Here is a 20,000-nt window from a genome sequence, read left to right as displayed (position 1 = left end):
CGTGGGAAGGAATTTACACTTTTTTAACCCCACCGCTTCTCCCAAAAACTAAATTAACAAAATATACATCTAAATGTATGCCTACATACAATATACATTTACAATTATAAATAGATTATATCATTATTACTACAATATATATATATATATATATATATATATATATATATATGTGTGTGTGTGCGCACTCCGCACTATATATATATATATATATATATATAGTGCGGAGTGCGCACACACACACACACACACACACACACACACACACACACACACACACATACACACACCTTTCTACTACGCTGCTATGGACAGTCATTTGCACTACTGTACATATTTTTACTGTTGTAATATATTCATCCTCATCCATCTGTCCGTGACAACCTAACCTGCAGGCCTGTAACTACCTGACAGAGGATGAAACATGAAAGCAAGCAAGTGCTGCAACAAAAACATTGTAATCATGAAGGCCTTTGAAGAACCTCTAGTCTCTCATGGTCCCCATCCAGGCAGGGCAACACCCACTTCAGTCCGAGGCAAGAGTGTGTGAGAGGAAGACCCTTTACATGTCAAGATGTCACTCCATAGGCAACACAAGGCCCCACACAGAGGAGCACAGAGTGTGTGACAGCTCTGTCTGGGAGCCTCTGATGTGTCAGCTTGCAACAGCTAAGCAGAAAGAAGAGGCTGTGGTAAGACCTCCAACTGACTGAGCACCACCCTAATGTCACCAGATGGCTGATCGGAGAAGTAACCTCCTCTCTCAGCTCCCTGTCCGTCAGCCTTAGAGCCCTTCTAATCCGAAGCTCCCTGCCAAGGGGGCACAGTTGTCTCTATTTTGTCTGATGGGGCACATACACTAGTCAGTTAACCCTGAATTAAAGAAATACACTTTTTCTCACCAATTAGTGCTAGACTCAAAAAATGAAAAAATGTAGGTTCGTTTTTTTTAGTTCGTTTAGGTTGTTTAGGTCGAGTTTATTCTATTTAGTACCGCACTAGAACGTCTCTTGGTTGTTCATGAACAGTAGCACAGAACAGTACAAAAGTGTACAATATTTGTTTTAATATTCTCTGCCAAGCAGCAGTGTGTGTGTGTGTGTGTGTGTGTGTGTGTGTGTGTGTGTGTGTGTGTGTGTGTGTGTGTGTGTGTGTGTGTTCATGTGTGTGTGTGTGTGTGTGTGTGTGTGTGTGTGTGTGTGTGTGTGTGTGTGTGTGTGTGTGTGTGTGTGTGTGTGTGTGTGTGTGTGTGTGTGTGTGTGTGTGTGATGGCCTTAACTTCCCCCAGGCTGGATAAGGGAGGACGCGTCATGTGCAACAATGTTTCTGTAAAGAGCTTGCTTGTTGCTTGACTTGGAAGCTATGCAGATAAGAACATCTGAAAGCAGAAGAAAGCCCACCACATCCCAGGGAGCGAGGAGCTGCGGGGGTCTGTGTTCAGGAGAATATCCAGTGCTGTGCCGCAGTTTAACTCCACTTGTCCACAGCTGAACCTGAAAGTATGGTTCGCAAACAATCTGCACTTGGTTAAGAAGTGACATCCCCCACTCCTGTGCCTCTTCTTACTTAGTTCTATTTCATATTGGAAACGACCCGAGGTTAATGTAGTGAAGTATATTTACTCAGGTACTGTACTTAAGTATGATTTTGGGGTATTTAGATTTTATGCTACTTTTTACTTCTACTCCACTACATTTTGGAAGCCAATATTGTACTTTTGACTCCACTACATGAATTAAAAAATTAGTTACTCATTACTTTACATATTCAGATTATGAGCTAATACAAAATATAAATAAACTAATACAAAAGCTATTGTATACATACAGTAAGCTGTGTACTTACTTGTTTTGCTGCACTTGACTTTGGAGAGAAGTTTGTGTGCCAGCAGAAGATCTCCAGTCTTCACAGCCAGCAGCAGGTCCTGTTCCTTCCCCATGACTGAAGCCCTGCTCACAGTACTCAGCCCAGGTGGCTTTTTGTCTTCAATGTTCCTTCAATAGAACTATCTCAGCAAACATTTGTAAGTGAGCCAACAGGTAGCTGCTGAATCCATAGAGGGCTTAGCAGCATCTAGAGAGAGGAAGGTGGGCTATTCCAGGAGATCACTTTCCTAGCGTGGTCCGGGTCTGGCTCCATTCTCTCTGATGGTGGTGAACTTAGATCTGGAGTTACAGGAGGACTTGTAGAAGTGTACTCGCCTGCAGGACTGAGTGTATGCTCAAAGTCTGTCCCTGTTAACCTGAAGGCATCAGCAGCCCAACATGCCATGGCACTTCAGAGAGAATCCTAGAAAGACAGACAAGAACCCCTTTGAGTCTATGACCATTTAAAACATATTTTTCATGAAAATGATAGCCTCTTTGTATCCTACCATTTCTATGACCCTGCTGTTTGTTCACCATACGGCTGAGGACTGGTTTATCACACCTTAATACCTGCGCTTCAAATGTGTACTTTTCTTGTTATTTGATCAAAAACAAGAGATTTAAATCATAACTTTGCAAATGTCAGACTTTTTCAATAATAAAATAGCATTGATGGTCCCCAATGAACAAATTATGGCATTTGTTATGTTTTGAAACCAAGCAAGTGAGAACATTTCAAGTGTGTGTGCAATCCTGACATTTTTCCTCCAGTCCAAAGTGGACTATGGCAAAGAAAACCACAAAAGTTTAAAAACTGTACTGATAAAACAAATGAGAACATATTGTAAATCAAGGCAAATATTATTTGAACCAGCTCATGGTTTGAAATGGCAAACATTGAAAGGCAAAAGTATTATTAAAACCATGTACATCCTCACCTTGGTCCCATCCAGTGGCGAAACTACCAGGGTGGCATGGGGTGGCAGCCGCCACCCCTGAAAAGGGGTCTGCCACCCCACCTGCCACCCCAGTCAAAAAATACCAACTGATGATTTATTGGATAATTATTATTAATATCGTTTTAAGATCAAAACAAATTCAAAACAATCCAAAATCGGTGTCAAACTGCAGAATCTCTTTGCCTTGACGTGGAGTCAGCGCAGACACAAGCTGTCAGATGGAGTCTGTTCACAGGTGGGTAACGTCAAAGTGTAATGTGATTTCGAAACGTTTATAATTCCTCATAGATGGAAGGCGCTGTACAAAATAAACTATTATTATTATTATTAGAGATATGGTACTAGTAACTGGTAGTTTCTGGATGAATATGCTGTGTTGTTATCGATTTCAGAATTAACTACCGAGTGATGAGGCTAGATAGCTATTATGTGGCTAACCCCTAGCTACGTTTTACCTCATGTCACGGTTAGCCACAAGATAGCTTTTGAAGCCAGTTCGGTAACTAGCTAGCTGGCGCTAGCTAACTGAATAACGTTGATAACTAGCCAGCTACTGGCAAGCCTTTGACATTTTGAACTGAAACCAAGTGATGTTGTGGCATTTCATATCATTGTAGTTCTATGAAACGTTCTTAACAAGTTTGCTATTTGGCGTTAGCTAGTATGCTAGTGGTGGCTAAGGCTAGCAGAATTTCTGTGTGTAGCATCAGAAAGGCGAACCTTAACGTTACATGTAAACTTTAATGTATGTTTAACATAAAAACTTTAATTTATGTTTGAATATGACTTGTTTCAATTATAGGAAGGCCATGTCGTCAACCACAAAGAGGAAGGGTGACATCAGGAGCTTCATCCTCACAAAGAAGCAGGTTAGTGATGTGAGGGAGCATGAGGGTCCAAGTGCAGACAGCCTCTGCCACTCGAAGCTTGAGGCTAGAGCGGGAAGGTTAGTTAGCTAGTTCAGCTGGTCCTCGTGGTATTGTAGCCCAGTGCTATATTTTCCTTTTATTTTCTTTATGTTACAAAAAAGCTGGCTAACTATTAAGGTGGCATAGCAGAGGTTGCTTATTTAAAGGAGTAAAGCATTTCGGTAATGCAAAATATGCATTAGGTAGGTAATTTCATTGATGCAGAGAGAAACCTTTTATTTGAAATATTTTATTTGACTGTAATTTCATTTAATATTTACATAGTAAACACTTTCTACTTTTATATAAAAGGGGGATATTTGTGATTTCATTGCATTTACTATAAGAGTAATGAAAGGTATTTTAAATTTGCTTAATTTAGGTTAAAATAAGGGATACACTACTACACTACAAAACTTAACATAAAATCGTATAGATTACCACATAGTTTGTGTGGTCAGTTAAAAGAACTTAGGAAGTGTCCCAGTTAACAATTTAGTTAATTACATTGCTACAGTATTTCTATTTTCAGGATTTCCACTTTTTGTCACAGCCCAGTAAATGTGATCTTATATTTCAATATACCACCACAAGTAGTGATATTTTAAACGAAGCTACAGTGCAGTAACATTAGGGCTAATGTATTATGTTAATGGCCTACTTTTTGTGTAAAATAGGCTACAGATCAGAAAAGAGCAGGAGAGAGCGAGCCCGAGGCAGAATCTGCCAATGCAGAGAGCCAGTTCATTGAGATGGAGGTGGAAAAGATCTGCGTAGCTGGTCAGTATGTTTTTGTTGTTGTGTTATGGTCCAGTTGTGTTCACTCCTTACGTTTGAGAAACTCCACTGCCGTTGGTGTGTGAATGGGTAAATGAGAAGCCATTGTAAAGTGATTTGGGTACTGTTAAATGCAAATAAAGTGCTATAAGTGTGACATTGACCATCAGGGTTATTATTATTATTATTATTATTATTATTATTATTATTGCTACCTATAGTATCTTATTTTATTTTATTTTTCTCCTACACAACAAAAAAATACCCCAACAGAGACCTTGGAGTGCCTTGATCCAGAGCCAGAGCCTGAGCCAGAGCCAGAAAGTGTCAATGATGACTGTGCAGAGAGACAGTCTGAGACAGAAGTGGAAGATTGTGCAGCTACAGCTGGTCCTCATGGTATGTTTTTTGGTGGGTGGGGGGTTCCATTCAAGTGTTAGCTCCTTACGTTTGAAAAAAAGCTACCACAATTGGTGTGAATGTGTGTGAGAATGGCTTAATGAGAGGCCATTGTAAAGTGTGTTGGGTACCGTTAGTTGCAAATGAAGTCCCATATGTGCAGTCCATTTACCATTTGGATCAAATACATATATCAGCACAGAATTAGTGACATTTTATCAAAGCCACAGTACAGTAAATGCCATGTATGATTTGAATCAATGTAGATCAATCAATGTATCAATGAATCAATGTAGTTAATCAATGTATCAATGAATCAATGTAGTTAAATACATCTTGGGGCTTATCAGGGTAGTTATTATAGAGTAACTTTCCCTCCTTATTTGATCTTTTTCCAGACATTTCCAAACACAGAGGGGATGGGCCGACACAACCATCGCTGGAGAGCTTTCCCAAGACGATGCAAGGTTGTGCAAGGAGAAGTTTCCATGCTGACTGGTACAAAATGCATAACTGGGTGGAATACTCACAGTCAAAAGACGCAGCATATTGCTTTGCTTGTATGTAGACACTTTTCTTTACCTAATGCCTCTAGGACTGTGTTTACCTCTATGAATGGTTATTCTAACTGGAAGAAAGCTACATTTAAGGACAGTGGATTTTGTTCACATGCTAAATCAGAGAGCCATGTTAATGCTATGTTTGCATGGACAGAGAATAAGAAAATGCTAGACAGAAACTCATCAATGTTAGGAATGATGGAAGAGGAGTCAAGTAAAAAAGTAATCGAAAACCAGAAATATATACGCACACTTGGTGAAGTCCTGTTGTTAACTACCACTCAAAACATTTCCCAGCGTGGTCACCGGGAATCATCCGAGGCGGACAATAGAGGAAATTTCCTAGAATTGTTGGATCTCCTGAGCAAGCATGATCCGTTTTTAAAAAAACGAATGGAAAATCAAGCAAAAAATGCAAAATACACAAGTAGCCTGATACAAAATGAAATACTGCAGTGTTTAGCAGATATGGTTAAAGAGGAGATTATCAAAGAGGTTAAAGAGAGTGCACAATTTTCTGTTCTTGTTGATGAAACAAAAGATGTAAAGAAAATGGAGCAGATGTCTTTTGTTCTTCGGTACTATTATAATGGTGTAGTTCAGGAGAGTTTTCTAGAGTTTCAAGAAGCAGATAAACTGGATGCTGCCAGTTTAACAGAGAAGATCATTGGCTGTTTAGAGAAGTATGGGCTGGAATATAAAAAAAACCTAGTTGGGCAAGGCTATGATGGTGCTTCAACTATGAGTGGGAAGCATGCTGGTGTCCAAGCCAGAATAAGAGAAGTAGCCAAGCATGCATTCTACGTTCATTGCAGTGCCCACTGCTTAAACCTAGTGATGGTAGACAGTGTGAAATCTGTTCCTGATGCAAGAAATTTCTTTTCATTGTTAGAGCGACTGTATATTTTTATGTCAGGATCTTATGTCCATCCTAAATGGTTGGATGTGCAGAGAGAGATGTATGATGGTCAAGTAAGGGAACTCTCACGTCTCGGCGAGACTCGATGGGCCAGCAGACATACAGCTTGTCGCAATGTCATGGATAGGTTGCCTGCTGTAATGCAAGTACTGGAAGATATTTCAGAGGAGGACAATCCGGACAGAGCGGTTGAAGCAAGAGGTCTACTAGTTCAGATCGATCTAAATTTTATTGGATGTCTTGTACTATTTAGAAAGGTACTAAAGGACACACACTTTTTGTCAGAGATGCTTCAGTCAACACAGATTGACCTTACTAAAGCTGTAGAGTTAATTGCGACCCTCAGACAGACTCTGGAAGACTATCGCAGTGAGACATACTTTGATGAGCTGTGGAATGAGGTACTAGCCACCTGTGAAAAGTCTGACATTTCAACGACTCACACCTTTAAAAGGGCAAGGCAAATAACACAAAGACTTCAAGGTAGTGTTATCATGTCAACATTAGGACAACACACAGAATCGGACAGTAAGAGGTCTTTTATCACCAAGGTATTTTATCCCATCATTGATTGTATGGTTGGTGAAATGAGAAGACGATTCTCTAGCGTAAACTGTGACATCATGCAGGGTGTCCAGGCCCTAAATCCATCCAGCAGCAGCTTTTTAAATGAGGAGGCAGTTTTTCTATTAGCAAATGCATATTGGTCAAATGTAGAGGATCTGAAACATGAACTGCACCAGACTAGAAGGTTGTTAGATCGACAAGCAACACATGGAAAAAGTCCGTCCAGTTTAATAGAATTTGTTAATTTTTTGGAACCATACAAGGAGGTATTCTTTGAGATGTTCAGGTTATGTAAAATAGCTGTGGTATTGCCTGTTACCAGTGCAGCATGTGAGAGGAGTTTTTCAGCTCTTAAACTGATCAAGAATCACCTGCGTTCTACCATGACTGAGAACAGACTAGCAAGTATAGCAATTCTCAGTATTAAGTCTAAACGTGCGAAAGATTTAAATTTGGATGAGTTTGTGAAGAGATTTGCTGCACAGCATAGCAATCGTCGCATACAGCTTCTGTAGCAATCAGATGATATATGTAACGGAGTCAAAAAACATTCTAATCTGCTTTGTATTTTTTTGGTTGCATTTACAATGTGAAATTTCATCAATAACTGATAATGTAAATACTTGTATATATTTTGTGACTTTAACACACACAGAAATTGTTCTCACAAACCTGTCTAACCTATTCTGTACACATGCACTCACAAAACACTTTGGCAGGCAGGCCTTTGAGGGAGGGCTTTGCTTCTAGGATAATGCTGGAATTTTGTAAAGTGCTGGGAAGTCCTCAAATTTCTAAATCATTCCTATGGCTTGATTTTGCTTTCAAAGTGCCTCAGATTGATTAGATTGAATTAACAATGTTCCACATTTTTGACCCGGGGGATATGCCCCGGATACCCCCCCAGAAGGCTTGCTTGGGATGAGCAACATTTCTGCTGCTACAATAATCCCAAGGGAAACACTGTTTTAATGTACTAAAAAGTGGAATGCTCATGTATGTAGACCAAATATTGAATTTATCACACTTGGGTGTTGAAAAAACTGTTGTATATGGGTGCATATAAAGTACAAAGTAAGGTGGGCTTCCTAAAAAAATTGCCACCCTACAATATATGCCTGCCACCCCTCTGCCACCCCATGTATAAATCTCTAGAATCGCCACTGGTCCCATCATATACTCTGGGAAGAGAATATTTACTGTGCTTGAAAACTGGTATATATGTGAGGTTGACTTTGTGACCTGGAGAACATTTCAGCTGCAACATTAGCTTGTTGATAAGCTTTGGATATATGAAATATTTTTGTAGCCATTCGTGGTGAAGGCATCTGTGCTATTGTATGCATTATTTGACCCAACATTTCTACAGGCATGGTAGAATAGAGGCATATTTTTACATGAATATTCTAGCAATTATCAATTTTTATTCCACAAGCTGCAAAATGACAAACATATCCAGGGTATGTTGAACTGGCTTTGTAGAGCAGGGCAAAGGTGGCTGCATAGCAGCGCTAATGTCAAAGACACAAACATTATACATTATATCATGGGCGTCGCAGCCATGATATGAGGGTGGGACAAGTCTCCAAAATGATTAGTTTAGACCCCCCCCCACTTTTACTATGCGGAAAGTCCGTGAATCGGTCTATCCACTCGCCGCACTTTGTAGAGCGCTGTGTCAGTGCTTCACTATCAAATCCATTCCACTTGCTTATTGAGAGAATGCCCAAATCAGTGAAACTCCGTACCATGTTTTCACTGCTACTTTGTACCAAGGCAGATTCTCCCATACCGCGCGCATGTTCAAGGAGTGTTGTCATAGTTGGACAGCTCAGATCTGTTGTATGAAGCGATGCCGGTAGCGGAGGTAAGGCACACACACCAAGTGTTCAGGACATTGTTAATACAGCGAAAATCAAAGCTGACGATCTCTTGGTTTGATAGGTTTTCTCCCCCAGACAACATGGACATAAGAAAAACAATTCAAAGAAGAGGAAAGTAAGTCATCAGCTGGTAGCAGTTAATCAGTTAACAGTGATGGCGGCGGCAAAAGCGTCTCACTTCTGGAGAGGAGTTTCGTCTTTATGTCATGATAGAGAGATACAAATACTGAATAGTTTAGATGAGAAAAGGCATCGAAATGCCAGGTTACTAGTATTTATAATGTAAACAGGGAACATGAATAACCCGATCTCTCTGTGCTCATGTAAACACCATATCCCCGATCTCTCTGTGCTCATGTAAACACCATATCCCCAATATGATCATAACCGGGATAATACTCATAAACGGCTTACTGATGTCCATGTAGAGACGCAGTCAGTGTGTTTTACTGGAGCCTCATTTCGATAAGAGATTATTTTCTGAGTTCTTTAACTTCGGTACTCTCTCTCAAAATGGTAATGTGCATTATGTTTTAATTATACTTCTTATCATTCATAAGCTTTTTGTGTGTGTTTATGTTTTACTGAGTGCTTATAGGCAATTTCCATCCCAGTATTCAGTTAACTATTTATTTTCTGTGCACATTACATAGACTAGCTAATATTCTACCTACTACTTGGGACTTAGAGTCTTCAAAATGTCCAATGTCACAGACTGGGACTTACTTTCTAAAGTAAGTCAGTTGTATTTACATTCAGTATGGCTTGTTATGATTCAATGTGAAAGAGTATACTGCTCAATAAATAATGATCACTTCACCACCTCTCTTGACATCTAGGCGCTTGAGAGTGAGTCAGAGGCAGAACACAGGGACAGTGGAGAGAGGTCCATTGCTGAGGTGAGTGATGAAAGGGTAATAACAGTTTAGAGTAAATTGTGATGTGGACTCTTATCCCAGAATGTTAAGGAAATCAGTGGGGATATTGAACAGGAAACATTTCAGTCAAGGGGCATCATATGACCAATATAGACAGAAGAGCAACATTTATTTGAACATTTAAGTCAATGATACCCTTCCTAGGTGAACTTATACATCTGTATGGAGTCAGATCAGTGTCAATATTAATAAATGCTCACAGAAGGATTCACAAATGTATTTTGCGATTTATATATAAATGACTCTCCACAACAATATCTCTCAATGCACTCACAAATATTTATTGTTGTATATAAATGTAGAAAAAATGGGCATTTAAACTGCTTTTTAATAATTCAAAGACGGCTCTGAATTAATAATCAAATATGTTTCCTTTCTTTGCTACTGGATGAAATTACAAAATGTACCCATCATTTTCCTCATGCTAGTATAGCCACATAAAAGTATCAAACCACCTGTTAAAATGCACCAGAATACAGGAAATCTATTTTTTTTTTTCGTGGTGGGGGACCCCCACACCCCCTGTTAAAAATCCCCCCCCACATTCAGGATGCTTCCTACACCCATGCATTATATTTTTATTTTACCAGGATGCGACAACAATATTTGGGAAGGCTTAGCCTTCCTACAGTACCCGCCGCCCCTGCTGGGCAGGCTCTGTTTTGCCAAGGTCTCCATGGCACCTGCGGGCCGCGGAGGGCCGGCGTTGTTTGGGGCGATGAAGACTGCTGCTCCGGGGGCGAGGGCGGCGAGTCAGGACTCAGGAGGGAGTAAGCTAGTGTCCACGACGGCGGGACGTAACATCCCCATCTGACCTGTTGCTATTGTCTGCAGTAGATGCAGTGGTGCTGGCGTTTAGTGATGGTTGTTTTAACCATTTTCGTATACATGATTATCAACAGATGTGTGTCACAGCTGTGGAAGCACTTTCGAAATGACGCACACTCAGCGGAGCAGGTCACGCGCACCTGACACAATTTGTTATTTGTATTTTTCGCTCCCTTCTCTTTTTTGAATAGAGGGTGCATAACATTCAACTGGGGGTGCAATGTATGCCTAATGTGAAATATAATCAAGTGTTTAATCAGACTTTAGTTCCACCCGGAGTAAATTCACAAGCTACCCTGCAGTATACAAAGTCATTCAAACTAGCTGCACATTTACCAGCTTTGAGAACACTTTAATGATCAATCATTATAAAACATATCATATATATTATTCTGAAATGGACCAATCTGCACAATGATTGCACAACTACTTGTACTTTTGCTACTTGAAGAAAGTAAAGAAAAGGATTGAGAATGAAGAGTGGAAAGTGATTGTTGAGTTTGGTGAGCAATCCGCAGCTAAGTTTCATCCAGTGGCCCTGACTAAAGCAATTCACAAAGAAATTGGATCGATAAAACAATCGAGATTTCTGAGCAAAGGACGGATGTTGGTTGAATTGATTAATGCAAAACAACAGGACAAGTTACTGAAAATGAAGACCCTGAATGAAGTTCGAATTAAATGCCATGTTCCTGGAGCAAATCGGAAAATACTTGGAGTTATCAGTGGAGTTCCCATAGAAATCGGCATAGAAGAACTCAAGAAAGAAATTAAAGGGGGAAAAGTGTCTGTAGTTAAGCGTCTTCCTACTAGGTATCAGGGTAAGATAGTGGATAGTTTGTCTGTTCTTCTTCAGTTTGAAGAAACAATTCAACAGAAGATAATGATCGGTTGCATGAGCTTTCCAGTAAGAGAATTCATCCCTAAACCTCTGTGGTGCTTTAAATGCAAAAGGTTTGGGCATGTGGCAGACAAGTGCAAAGCAACTAAGCCCAGGTGTCCAACATGTGCGGGGGAACATGAATATGGTAGTTGTACTGCAGGTGCTAAGGTGAAATGTTGTAACTGTGGTGGGGAACATAGTGCTGCGTATCAGGGCTGTGAAGTGCAGAAAAAGGCCAAGGAGGTGCAGAGATACAAATTGCAAAATAAAGTCTCATATGTTGAAGCAACAGAAAAGGTTTCACTAAACATAGCTAGGAAATCCCAAGTAGCATCAAGTATGTTCTCTTCAAAAGATTTTCCCAGACTCCCACAGGCAAAGGAAAGCTCCACAAAGTGTTCGCATAAGTGTGTGATAGGAGAGGATGCATAGATTGTTAATAAGTACACATTTGTGGCCTTTATTGGAAAAGTGGTGAATGTTGCTTTACAACAAACAAAAAAGAGGTCAAGACTGAAAACAATAGTGGAAGCAGCAGGTGAATATTTATACATGATATGCTAGCCACCAATAATGATGATTCACAGATTAATGAATAGATTAATGGTTTTTCTCATTCTGCAATGGAATGCTAGAAGCCTTATTGCAAATGGACAAGAATTCAAGACCTATATATATCAGTTAAAAGAAAAAACAGACGTTATTTGTATTCAAGAAACATGGCTGAAGACTCATTTGGACTTCATAATTGGGGGATATACTGCTATAAGACAAGATAGAAATGATGGCCAGGGAGGGGGATGTGCAATCTTTATCAGAGAAGTCATGTCTTATAGTAAGCTAACTTTTAAGAACAGTCATGATTTAGTACTAGTATAGTGGGTGTAGAGGTTTGGATTAATAAAAGGAAAATTAGTCTCCTGAATCTTTATAATCCATGTAATAAACTCAAAATAGAGGAATTAGACAGTCTTTACCAAGGAAATGAAATAATATGGTGTGGTGATTTTAATGCACATAATACAATGTGGGGAGGGAAATCAACAGATTACAACGGGCAGGTGGTGGAGGACTTAATGGAGGCAAAGGAATTAGTTTGTTTAAATAATGGGCAAGGTAACTCAATTTTAGAGATGGAACAGAGTCTGCGATCGATCTAACTCTTGTAACAAGTGAATTAGCTTCTAGTAGCAGTTGGGAAGTATTGGCAAATAACAGTATTGGGAGTGATCATCTTGTGATTATAATCAAGTTTGATATAAATCATGTGGTTGAGCTAGACGGTATCATGAGATGGACTTTTTCTAAAGCAAATTGGGAGATGTTTGCTAAATTGTGTGATAATGAATTTGATCAGATTGATATGGCAGGAAGAATTGATGAAATAAATGAGCAATTTACTTCAAATATAATTAAAAGCGCTAATCAAACTATTGGGAATAAAACTGGTAAACTAAACTTAGATGGAACTTTGTTTAGTTTAGTTAAACTAAACTAAACAAAGAATGTAATGATGCAATCCGAAACAAAATCAGGCTGTTTGGAAAGCTAAGAAAGACACATTCATTACACAATTTATTAGAATATAAAAAGGCACAGGCTCAGGTAAGGAACATTGTTAAAAGAGCAAAAAGGGAGTGTTGGAGAGGATTCTGTTCAAGTATTGGGAGAACTGCACCATTAGATAAAGTATGGGGAATGGTTAAGAAGATGAGGGGAATAAGACAGCAGAGTAACCTGCCAGTGTTAGAGAATGGAGGGGAAATTGCCACTGGTGCTATGGAGAAAGCAGAAATTCTATCTAAACTTTTTGTCAAAGTTCCTTCTTCAGAAAATTTGACAGAAGAAGGTAAGATCAGGAGGCAGGAAGTGTTAGATGAATCTGATTGGAAAACATCCAAATGGCAATTGTGATGGTTGCCAACAACCAGAGACAATACATCATGTATTTTTGTAGCTGCCCGGATTATAACAGACAAAGATTCATTCTGAAAACTGCACTGGAACAACTCAACGTCAAGGACATGGATTTCAAGTCAATATACGAAAGTAAATCAAGAAATGAAGCAAACAAGCTGATCTTCAAATTCCTCAAAAGCACTGGTATGAGGATAAGGATTTAATATAAACATTTAATAACTCAACAGTAGGTGGCGATATATGCTCCAAGTGGAAGCGATTGGCCATTAAAGAAAAGAAGAAGAAGAAGAAGAAGATCGGCTCCTTTTCATCTTCTCGCTGTGTGAGAGTACCGTGGCTACATTCTTGTAGCCTACATCGTTCAGGTTTGAACGTTTGATCTGAGGGATTTCTCTGCATGCAGTGGCCGCCTGCAGCTTCGCGACTGACAGTCGGAGGTCTGCAACTCAACCCTTCTCTGTGAGGGGACACATTAAGCAGTTACACAGGAAGTGCACAATATGCGGAAGTGGATTTTGTATTGTTGAGCAGAGCGCACACCTGCGAAAGACGATAAGACAATGGCCTCACAAGACTAAGCTGTTGGATAAACAGCAGCTGGCTGTGTTAAAGCACCCCCTCCCTCAGGTTTGTTGTTCTTGTCTTGAATAGGAAAGCTCTCCCGGCGTGTTGCTTCTCCATTGGCTGCCATGGCCTTCTTTATCCTCTCACACTAACACTAGCCCTCCGCTGCTCCAGCTCTCACCCTGTGTCCTCATGTGTGCTCTGCAGCTGAAGACGCTGCTCTTCGGAGCCTGGCTGCTCGGATACGTCTTCTTCCTGCTCTCCATCAGGAGGATGTGGACCGGGAAGTACGTCCGCAGCCCGCTGGCCCGGTCCCTCTTCCTGAACATGGTGAGCAAGGACGAGGCTGCCGCGACCGAGACTCAAGAGGTATGAACTGTTACTAATGTTAACTGTTAATAATTACTGTTAGTAATATTCCGCCTTATCAACAATCATGGACAGACTTACTAGATACTAGACTCACGTGACACCAGACAGCGTGTTATGTTACACTGATCAGAGGGCAGATAACAGATCATTCTACCCTTTTTTTTGTTGCTTACTCAAAGCCAAGTCCATGTATTTATTTAAGAAGAAGACATACTTTATTAATCCCTCACAGGGAAGTTACTTTCTAGACTCTGTTTCCACACATAACTAGGGCTGCCCCCCGATTAGTCGACCAAAGGTTAGTCGGCCAAAGAGTTTTTGGTCGGTCAAGATTTAATTGGAAGTTGGTCGCCAAAAAAAAAAAAGATTGAAAAAAAAAAAAAACAACAACCGGGAAACAGGAGGTGACAGTGAGTCACTTGTTTTCACGTCGGATAAGCTGATAGTTTTAACCATGTCAGGCGTAAAACCAAGAGCTTGGGAGCATTTCGAAAAAGTAACAGACAACCCGAAGAAGGTGATATGCAAACTTTGCAAGCAAATATTCTCCTATCATTCATCAACTACAAACATGACTTATCACCTGAAACATGTAAGTACCGTTCAAGCCATTAAAAGATGGACGCTCTGCGGCTCTAGCCTTAATAAAAAGCCTGTTAGATAAAATGTATTGTCATATTATGGGCTATTAGGCTTAGTGTAAACTTAAATTAATGTGCATTTCTCTCAATAGGCTCATCCACTATACGTTGATAGGGCCACCGCATCTACCTCAACTTCATCTTCGCAGCCGCCATTGAAACTCTCACAGACAACACTCGTTTTGAAGCCCCCTCTTTCCGAGAAAAGGAAGAGAGACATCACCGACAAAATTGCAGATTTTGTGGCACTGGACATGAGACCTGTAAACATTGTCGAGGGGGAAGGGTTCAAACAGATGATGAAGTTCATCGAACCAGGTAACACTGTACCCAAACGTGACACCGTAATGCACGCCATTAAAAACAAATATAACACGACCAAACAGGTACTTTTGGAGAAACTTAAAGCCTGCACAGCAGTCAGCTTCACTACTGACACACGGACCTCCAACCAAATGGATGGTTACATGACTGTGACGGCACACTTTATTTCCCAAAAATGGCAATTACATTCATTCGTGTTGGAGACTAAAGTGCTGGAGGTGAGCCACACAGCTGCCAACATAGCAGAGCGACTCAGCGAAGTGATGGAGGAGTTTGGGATTCCGCCAGAAAAGAGCGTCGCTGTGGTACACGACAATGCCGCTAATATGGTGTTGTGCGCTAAACAGCTATCTCAAAACCCGTGCTGGGGTAATGTCCAGGGAATTCGTTGTGCGGGGCACACCTTGCAGTTGTGCATAAACGCGGCTGTTAAATTAGATCCCATCTGCCGAGTGATTGCTGCTGCCAGACGCCTTGTGGGACACTTCAAAAAAAGTGCCAAGGCAACAGCAGCTCTCACTTTGAAACAGAAGCAACAGAATGTGGCTGAACACAAACTGATACAAGATGTGTCCACACGATGGAACTCCACTTATTCAATGCTGGAGCGTCTTCTGGAACAGAGATGTCCGGTTACAGCTGTGCTTTCAGAACCCGGGACCACCCACCAGTCTGACCGAGATCTGGATCTCACAACTGCCCAATGGAGGACAGCGGAGGACATTGTCTCCGTGCTGAGGCCCATGATCACCCTCACCGAGCTGCTCTCACAAGATATCAACGCATCTCTGTCTGCTACGCTGCCGATGCTCGTGAACATGAAGAGGCGCCACTTGTTGAGTCGTGATGATGACAGCACGACCGTGAGGGCAGTTAAGAAAAAAATCAGAGGAAATCGACAAAAGGTGGGAGCTCACAGGGAGTCTGGAGGGCAGCATATATATTCAAGCTGCAGTCCTTGACCCACGGTTCAAGAGCTTGTCATTCCTCGGTGCAGAGAAACGGGACGATGCATACACAACGGTGTGGGATCTGGCTGAGAGTTTATCTCCAGCAGAAGAAGCTACTGCTCAGAGAGAGGACAGCAGCGGCGCAGAGGAAAGTGAGCCCACACCAAAGAGGCAAAGGGAAAAGCAGCAGGACATATCAATGCTGATGGCCTTTGATGAAGATCAACAGACGGAAGAAGAGAAAAATGAAATGAAGACATACTTGGAGGACCGAACCAAGGTTGACAAGGGACCACTGATTTGGTGGAAAATGAATGAGGAACGCTATCACAAGCTTGCCAGAGCAGCTAAGCGCATCCACTCCATCCCTTCCACATCCACGCCATCGGAGCGCATATTTTCCAAAGCCGGCTTCATTGTGAGCAAGACACGGAGCTCACTTCTCCCGGACAACACAGACAAACTCGTGTTCTTGTCTCATAATATGAGAAGACTAAGATCGGAGGGAAACCCTGAAAGTCAGGTATAGGCCTAGCCTAATATAACACCATAGTTTTGTAGTTTATAGTTTTCGTTCTTCGTTCGTTCAACTGAAGTGTTTAAGTTAATTTTTTGCGGTATATTTATAATTTTTGTTTGCATTCCGACCTCAGGAAAAAACTGAAAGTTTTATTTTCATGTTGAGAATACTTCTCTGTAGGCCTGTTTACTTTTGCACTGATATTTAAATATTTAAGTTGGCTTGAGCCTATATTTATTTATTCGTTTGTTTATATAATTTATATTTATTTTACATGTTTAAAAGAAACTAAAAATATAGTTTAAATTTAGTTTTTTAACGGAAGACTGTTTTTTGTTTGCTTTATAAAGTTATTGTGTTTTTAAAAGTTCATAAGTTGTGATGTTTTTATATGGTGTGTTGTGTTGAAATAAATTAACAAAATGTTAAGACAGTCTCCTTGTGGATTTTTCCAACACATTCAGAATCATAATTTAATTACTTGCCGGTTGCGCGAAAAAGGCGGTTTGTCTCTGCGTGCGCTTTCATTCGCGCCACTGGTCGATCAGTGGTCGACCAGTGGCCTTACCTGACGACCAGTGGTCGACCAGGAAAATCTTTGGTCGGGGGCAGCCCTACACATAACACACACAGGGACGATATACATGCGCACACACAGAGGATATACATGCACACACACAACCACATGCAGATAGGAGAGTTGCAGAGCAGAGAGGCTGCCAGTTAGCCGGTGCCACTAAGCTGTTTCGGGGTTCGGTGCATTACTCAAGGGCACCTCGGCAGTGGCCCAGGAGTTGAACTGGTACCTCTCCAGCTATCAGCTCACACTCTTCAAATAGCACCTTAAACACAAGGCAATTCTTAGAAAAAGTGCAGAGGAATAATGCAGGTATAAAATACATGACTGTGCTTGTTTTATTTTAAGGCCTCTTCCACTGGTGGGTAGTAAAAGTACTATCACCGCACTATACAAATACTCAATTTGAAATAAAAGTACTGCATCGAGAAAGATACAAAATGTAAGTTTTTAAGTACGATTAGGAAAATATACTTGAAAGTATTTGGAGTAAAAGTACTTATTAAGTATAAAATGAAATGACTTTGTTGTATTAATGTATAAATCTAATATATTGCACCTGTCCCCACCCTATACAAACACACACACACACACACACACACACCCTTGAACAGACACTGCACACTAAACACTCACCAATGTTTAACCCCTTTCTGTAAAGAGTATTGTATCTCTGTCTTCTCAGCTCATTTATGGTACATCAAAAAGTTGATTCATTTCAGTAATTCTATTTAAAAAGTGAAACTCATATGTTATTTGGATTCATTTCACACAGTGAATTATTTCAAGTGTTTATTTGTTTTAATCTTGATGATGACGGCTTATAGCTAATGAAAACATGCAGACTTGAGAGGATTTCAAGCAAAAGCCATTCATTTATTAAGTCCTAAGTCAACGCAGCCGTCCCCCAGGACATTTTAGAGTACTTCATGCTTCCTTCTTCTGACAAGCTTTATGGAGATGCTGATTTCATTTCCCAGTAATACTTGGCACCTGCCCACACTGCCAAAAGTACCTGGTTTAAGGACCATGGAATTACTGCCTGTACTTCATTTGCCAGAAAACTCCCCTGACCTGAACTCTATCGTGAATCTATGGGGTATTGTCAAAAGAAGAGACACCAGACCCAACAAATCAAATTCCATCACACCTCAGCAGAGCCACAGGCTGATCGCCTCCATGCCACGCCACATGGACGGAGTCATTTGTGCCAAAGGAGGCCCAACCAAGTAGTGAGAGCAGGAACAGGAACGTACTTTTCAGAAGGCCAACATTTCTGTATTTTTTCTATCGGTCTGTAAGCAGTAATCATCAAGATTAAAGCAAATAAACACTTGAAATAATTTACTTTGTGTGAAATGAATCTATATAAGATATGAGTTTAACTTTTAAAATAGAATTACGGAAATTAATCAACTTTTCCACAATATTCTAATGTATGAGATGTACCTGTACATATAGCCCGCTGTTTGTTATCTGTCTTATCTTTATTCTTTAAGCCATGCAGGAACAAGTGTACAAGTGATAATGAAGTAGATCCAATGCTGCTCCACCTCTCTCTGGTTTAAATGTGAATACTTCCGGGGCTGCAGTGGTACAGGTGCGGTCCGGACCTGCTGGGAGAGTCTGTGCGGCCCCTGTTTGTGCAGAGCCATCTGGACTCGGACACCAAGGCTTTCCTGAAGCGGAGCGTGGATAAGTCTGGCTGGCTGTTCACCCAGCTCTACCACTCCTTTGTGTCCACCTTCCTCAGCCCGCTGGTGTCCCGCACCTCCATCAATGGGTGAGTATCACAGACATGTCCTGCTCCATCCAACTGAGTCTCCTCCTCTGACCAGCTCTCTGTCTCAGGTTTCTGGATCGCGGCTCTATGTTTGTCTTTTCCCCGGAGCAGTTCCAGCAGCTGCTCCGGGTCGGCCCTGAATGGAGGTCTGACAGACTGCTGGACCTGGGGGCTGGGGATGGAGCTGTCACTGGGGTGATGGGAGCACATTTTAGAGAGGTTTATGCAACTGAGGTCTCTCCACCCATGAAATGGCATCTTCAGAGGAGGAATTACAAGTGAGTAATAAACCAAATGACTACTGTGATCTTCATTCAGCGTGCTTAATAACTCACAGTAATAATAGTTGTTTTGATCCACCTGTATGACTGTTATACTTGCCATTAAATCTCAAAGATCAGGGCATTTTAAACTGATAAGTATAGGCCAGGGGTATTCAACTAAAATTCAACGAGGTCCAGTTAGAGAAAATGTCCCCATCAGTGTGAGAAAAAGTTTTTAGAGAGTACTTGTCCATGGACAAGTGAGTTTGGCAATTTACTTGTCCGAATACATTTTCACTTGTCCAGAATGGACACAAATTGGGGCCACTGGAATCTTCTTCTTCGCCATCGTATTTCACATTTTCCCACGGTTTTTACCGTAAGATTTTACTGCATCACACATAGGGCTGGGTATCGTTTAGATTTTAACGATTCCGGTTCTGCTTTTCGATTCCAGTTATTTTCGGTTCTCGATTCCGGTTCTTTGAGAGGGTAAAAATAAGTCCCATGACAAACTGGGAGAAAAATATATTTATGAAAACATTAAGTCAAATCTGTATTCCTATTTACAAATCAGTTCATACTGTTAAATTTATT

The 20,000-nt window shown here is 40.8% G+C and overlaps 2 protein-coding genes across 6 annotated transcripts in view; both read left to right on the top strand.

Annotated features, from left to right (window-relative positions):
• Positions 1–2,999: 2,999 nt before the first annotated feature.
• Positions 3,000–8,117, top strand: LOC307023107 (uncharacterized protein). Of its 2 annotated transcripts, XM_079656138.1 has the most exons (5): positions 3,000–3,062; positions 3,630–3,696; positions 4,413–4,515; positions 4,786–4,911; positions 5,310–8,117. In XM_079656138.1, exons 1-5 carry the CDS (start codon positions 3,046–3,048, stop codon positions 5,477–5,479), a joined length of 483 nt encoding a protein of 160 aa, XP_079512264.1. In that variant the 5' UTR covers positions 3,000–3,045; the 3' UTR covers positions 5,480–8,117. The 2 variants fall into 2 exon arrangements, with proteins under 2 accessions (XP_079512264.1, XP_079512263.1); XM_079656137.1 differs by lacking the exon at positions 3,000–3,062 and having other exon boundaries at positions 3,087–3,696.
• Positions 8,118–8,767: 650 nt separating this feature from the next.
• Positions 8,768–20,000, top strand: part of mettl9 (methyltransferase 9, His-X-His N1-histidine) — a 20,069-nt gene continuing 8,836 nt past the window's right edge. Inside the window, exons 1-6 of one of the 4 annotated variants that reach the window (XM_079653868.1) lie at positions 8,768–8,824; positions 8,902–8,955; positions 9,680–9,739; positions 14,181–14,342; positions 18,950–19,140; positions 19,209–19,418. In XM_079653868.1, coding sequence (XP_079509994.1) covers positions 8,810–8,824; positions 8,902–8,955; positions 9,680–9,739; positions 14,181–14,342; positions 18,950–19,140; positions 19,209–19,418 — 692 coding nt within the window. In that variant the 5' untranslated portion in view covers positions 8,768–8,809. Of the gene's footprint in view, positions 8,825–8,901; positions 8,956–9,679; positions 9,740–13,667; positions 14,037–14,147; positions 14,343–18,949; positions 19,141–19,208; positions 19,419–20,000 lie in introns of those variants that run through there. The other 3 variants (XM_079653869.1, XM_079653870.1, XM_079653871.1) reach the window with 3 other exon arrangements.

The sequence above is a fragment of the Notothenia rossii genome (assembly GCF_949606895.1).
Source record: "Notothenia rossii genome assembly, chromosome: 10".
Classification (NCBI taxonomy): Eukaryota; Metazoa; Chordata; class Actinopteri; order Perciformes; family Nototheniidae; genus Notothenia; species Notothenia rossii.
The sequence above is the reverse complement of the archived record's forward strand: the minus strand, read 5'-3'. Positions and strand labels throughout refer to the sequence as shown.

Coding starts and splice junctions, on each gene's coding strand:
- LOC307023107 (XM_079656137.1), top strand. CDS start 3,610: ATGACTTGTTTCAATTATAGGAAGGCCATGTCGTCAACCACAAAGAGG. Junction 4,516..4,785: donor GGAAAAGATCTGCGTAGCTG/GTCAGTATGTTT, acceptor ATACCCCAACAG/AGACCTTGGAGTGCCTTGAT. Junction 4,912..5,309: donor AGCTACAGCTGGTCCTCATG/GTATGTTTTTTG, acceptor ATCTTTTTCCAG/ACATTTCCAAACACAGAGGG.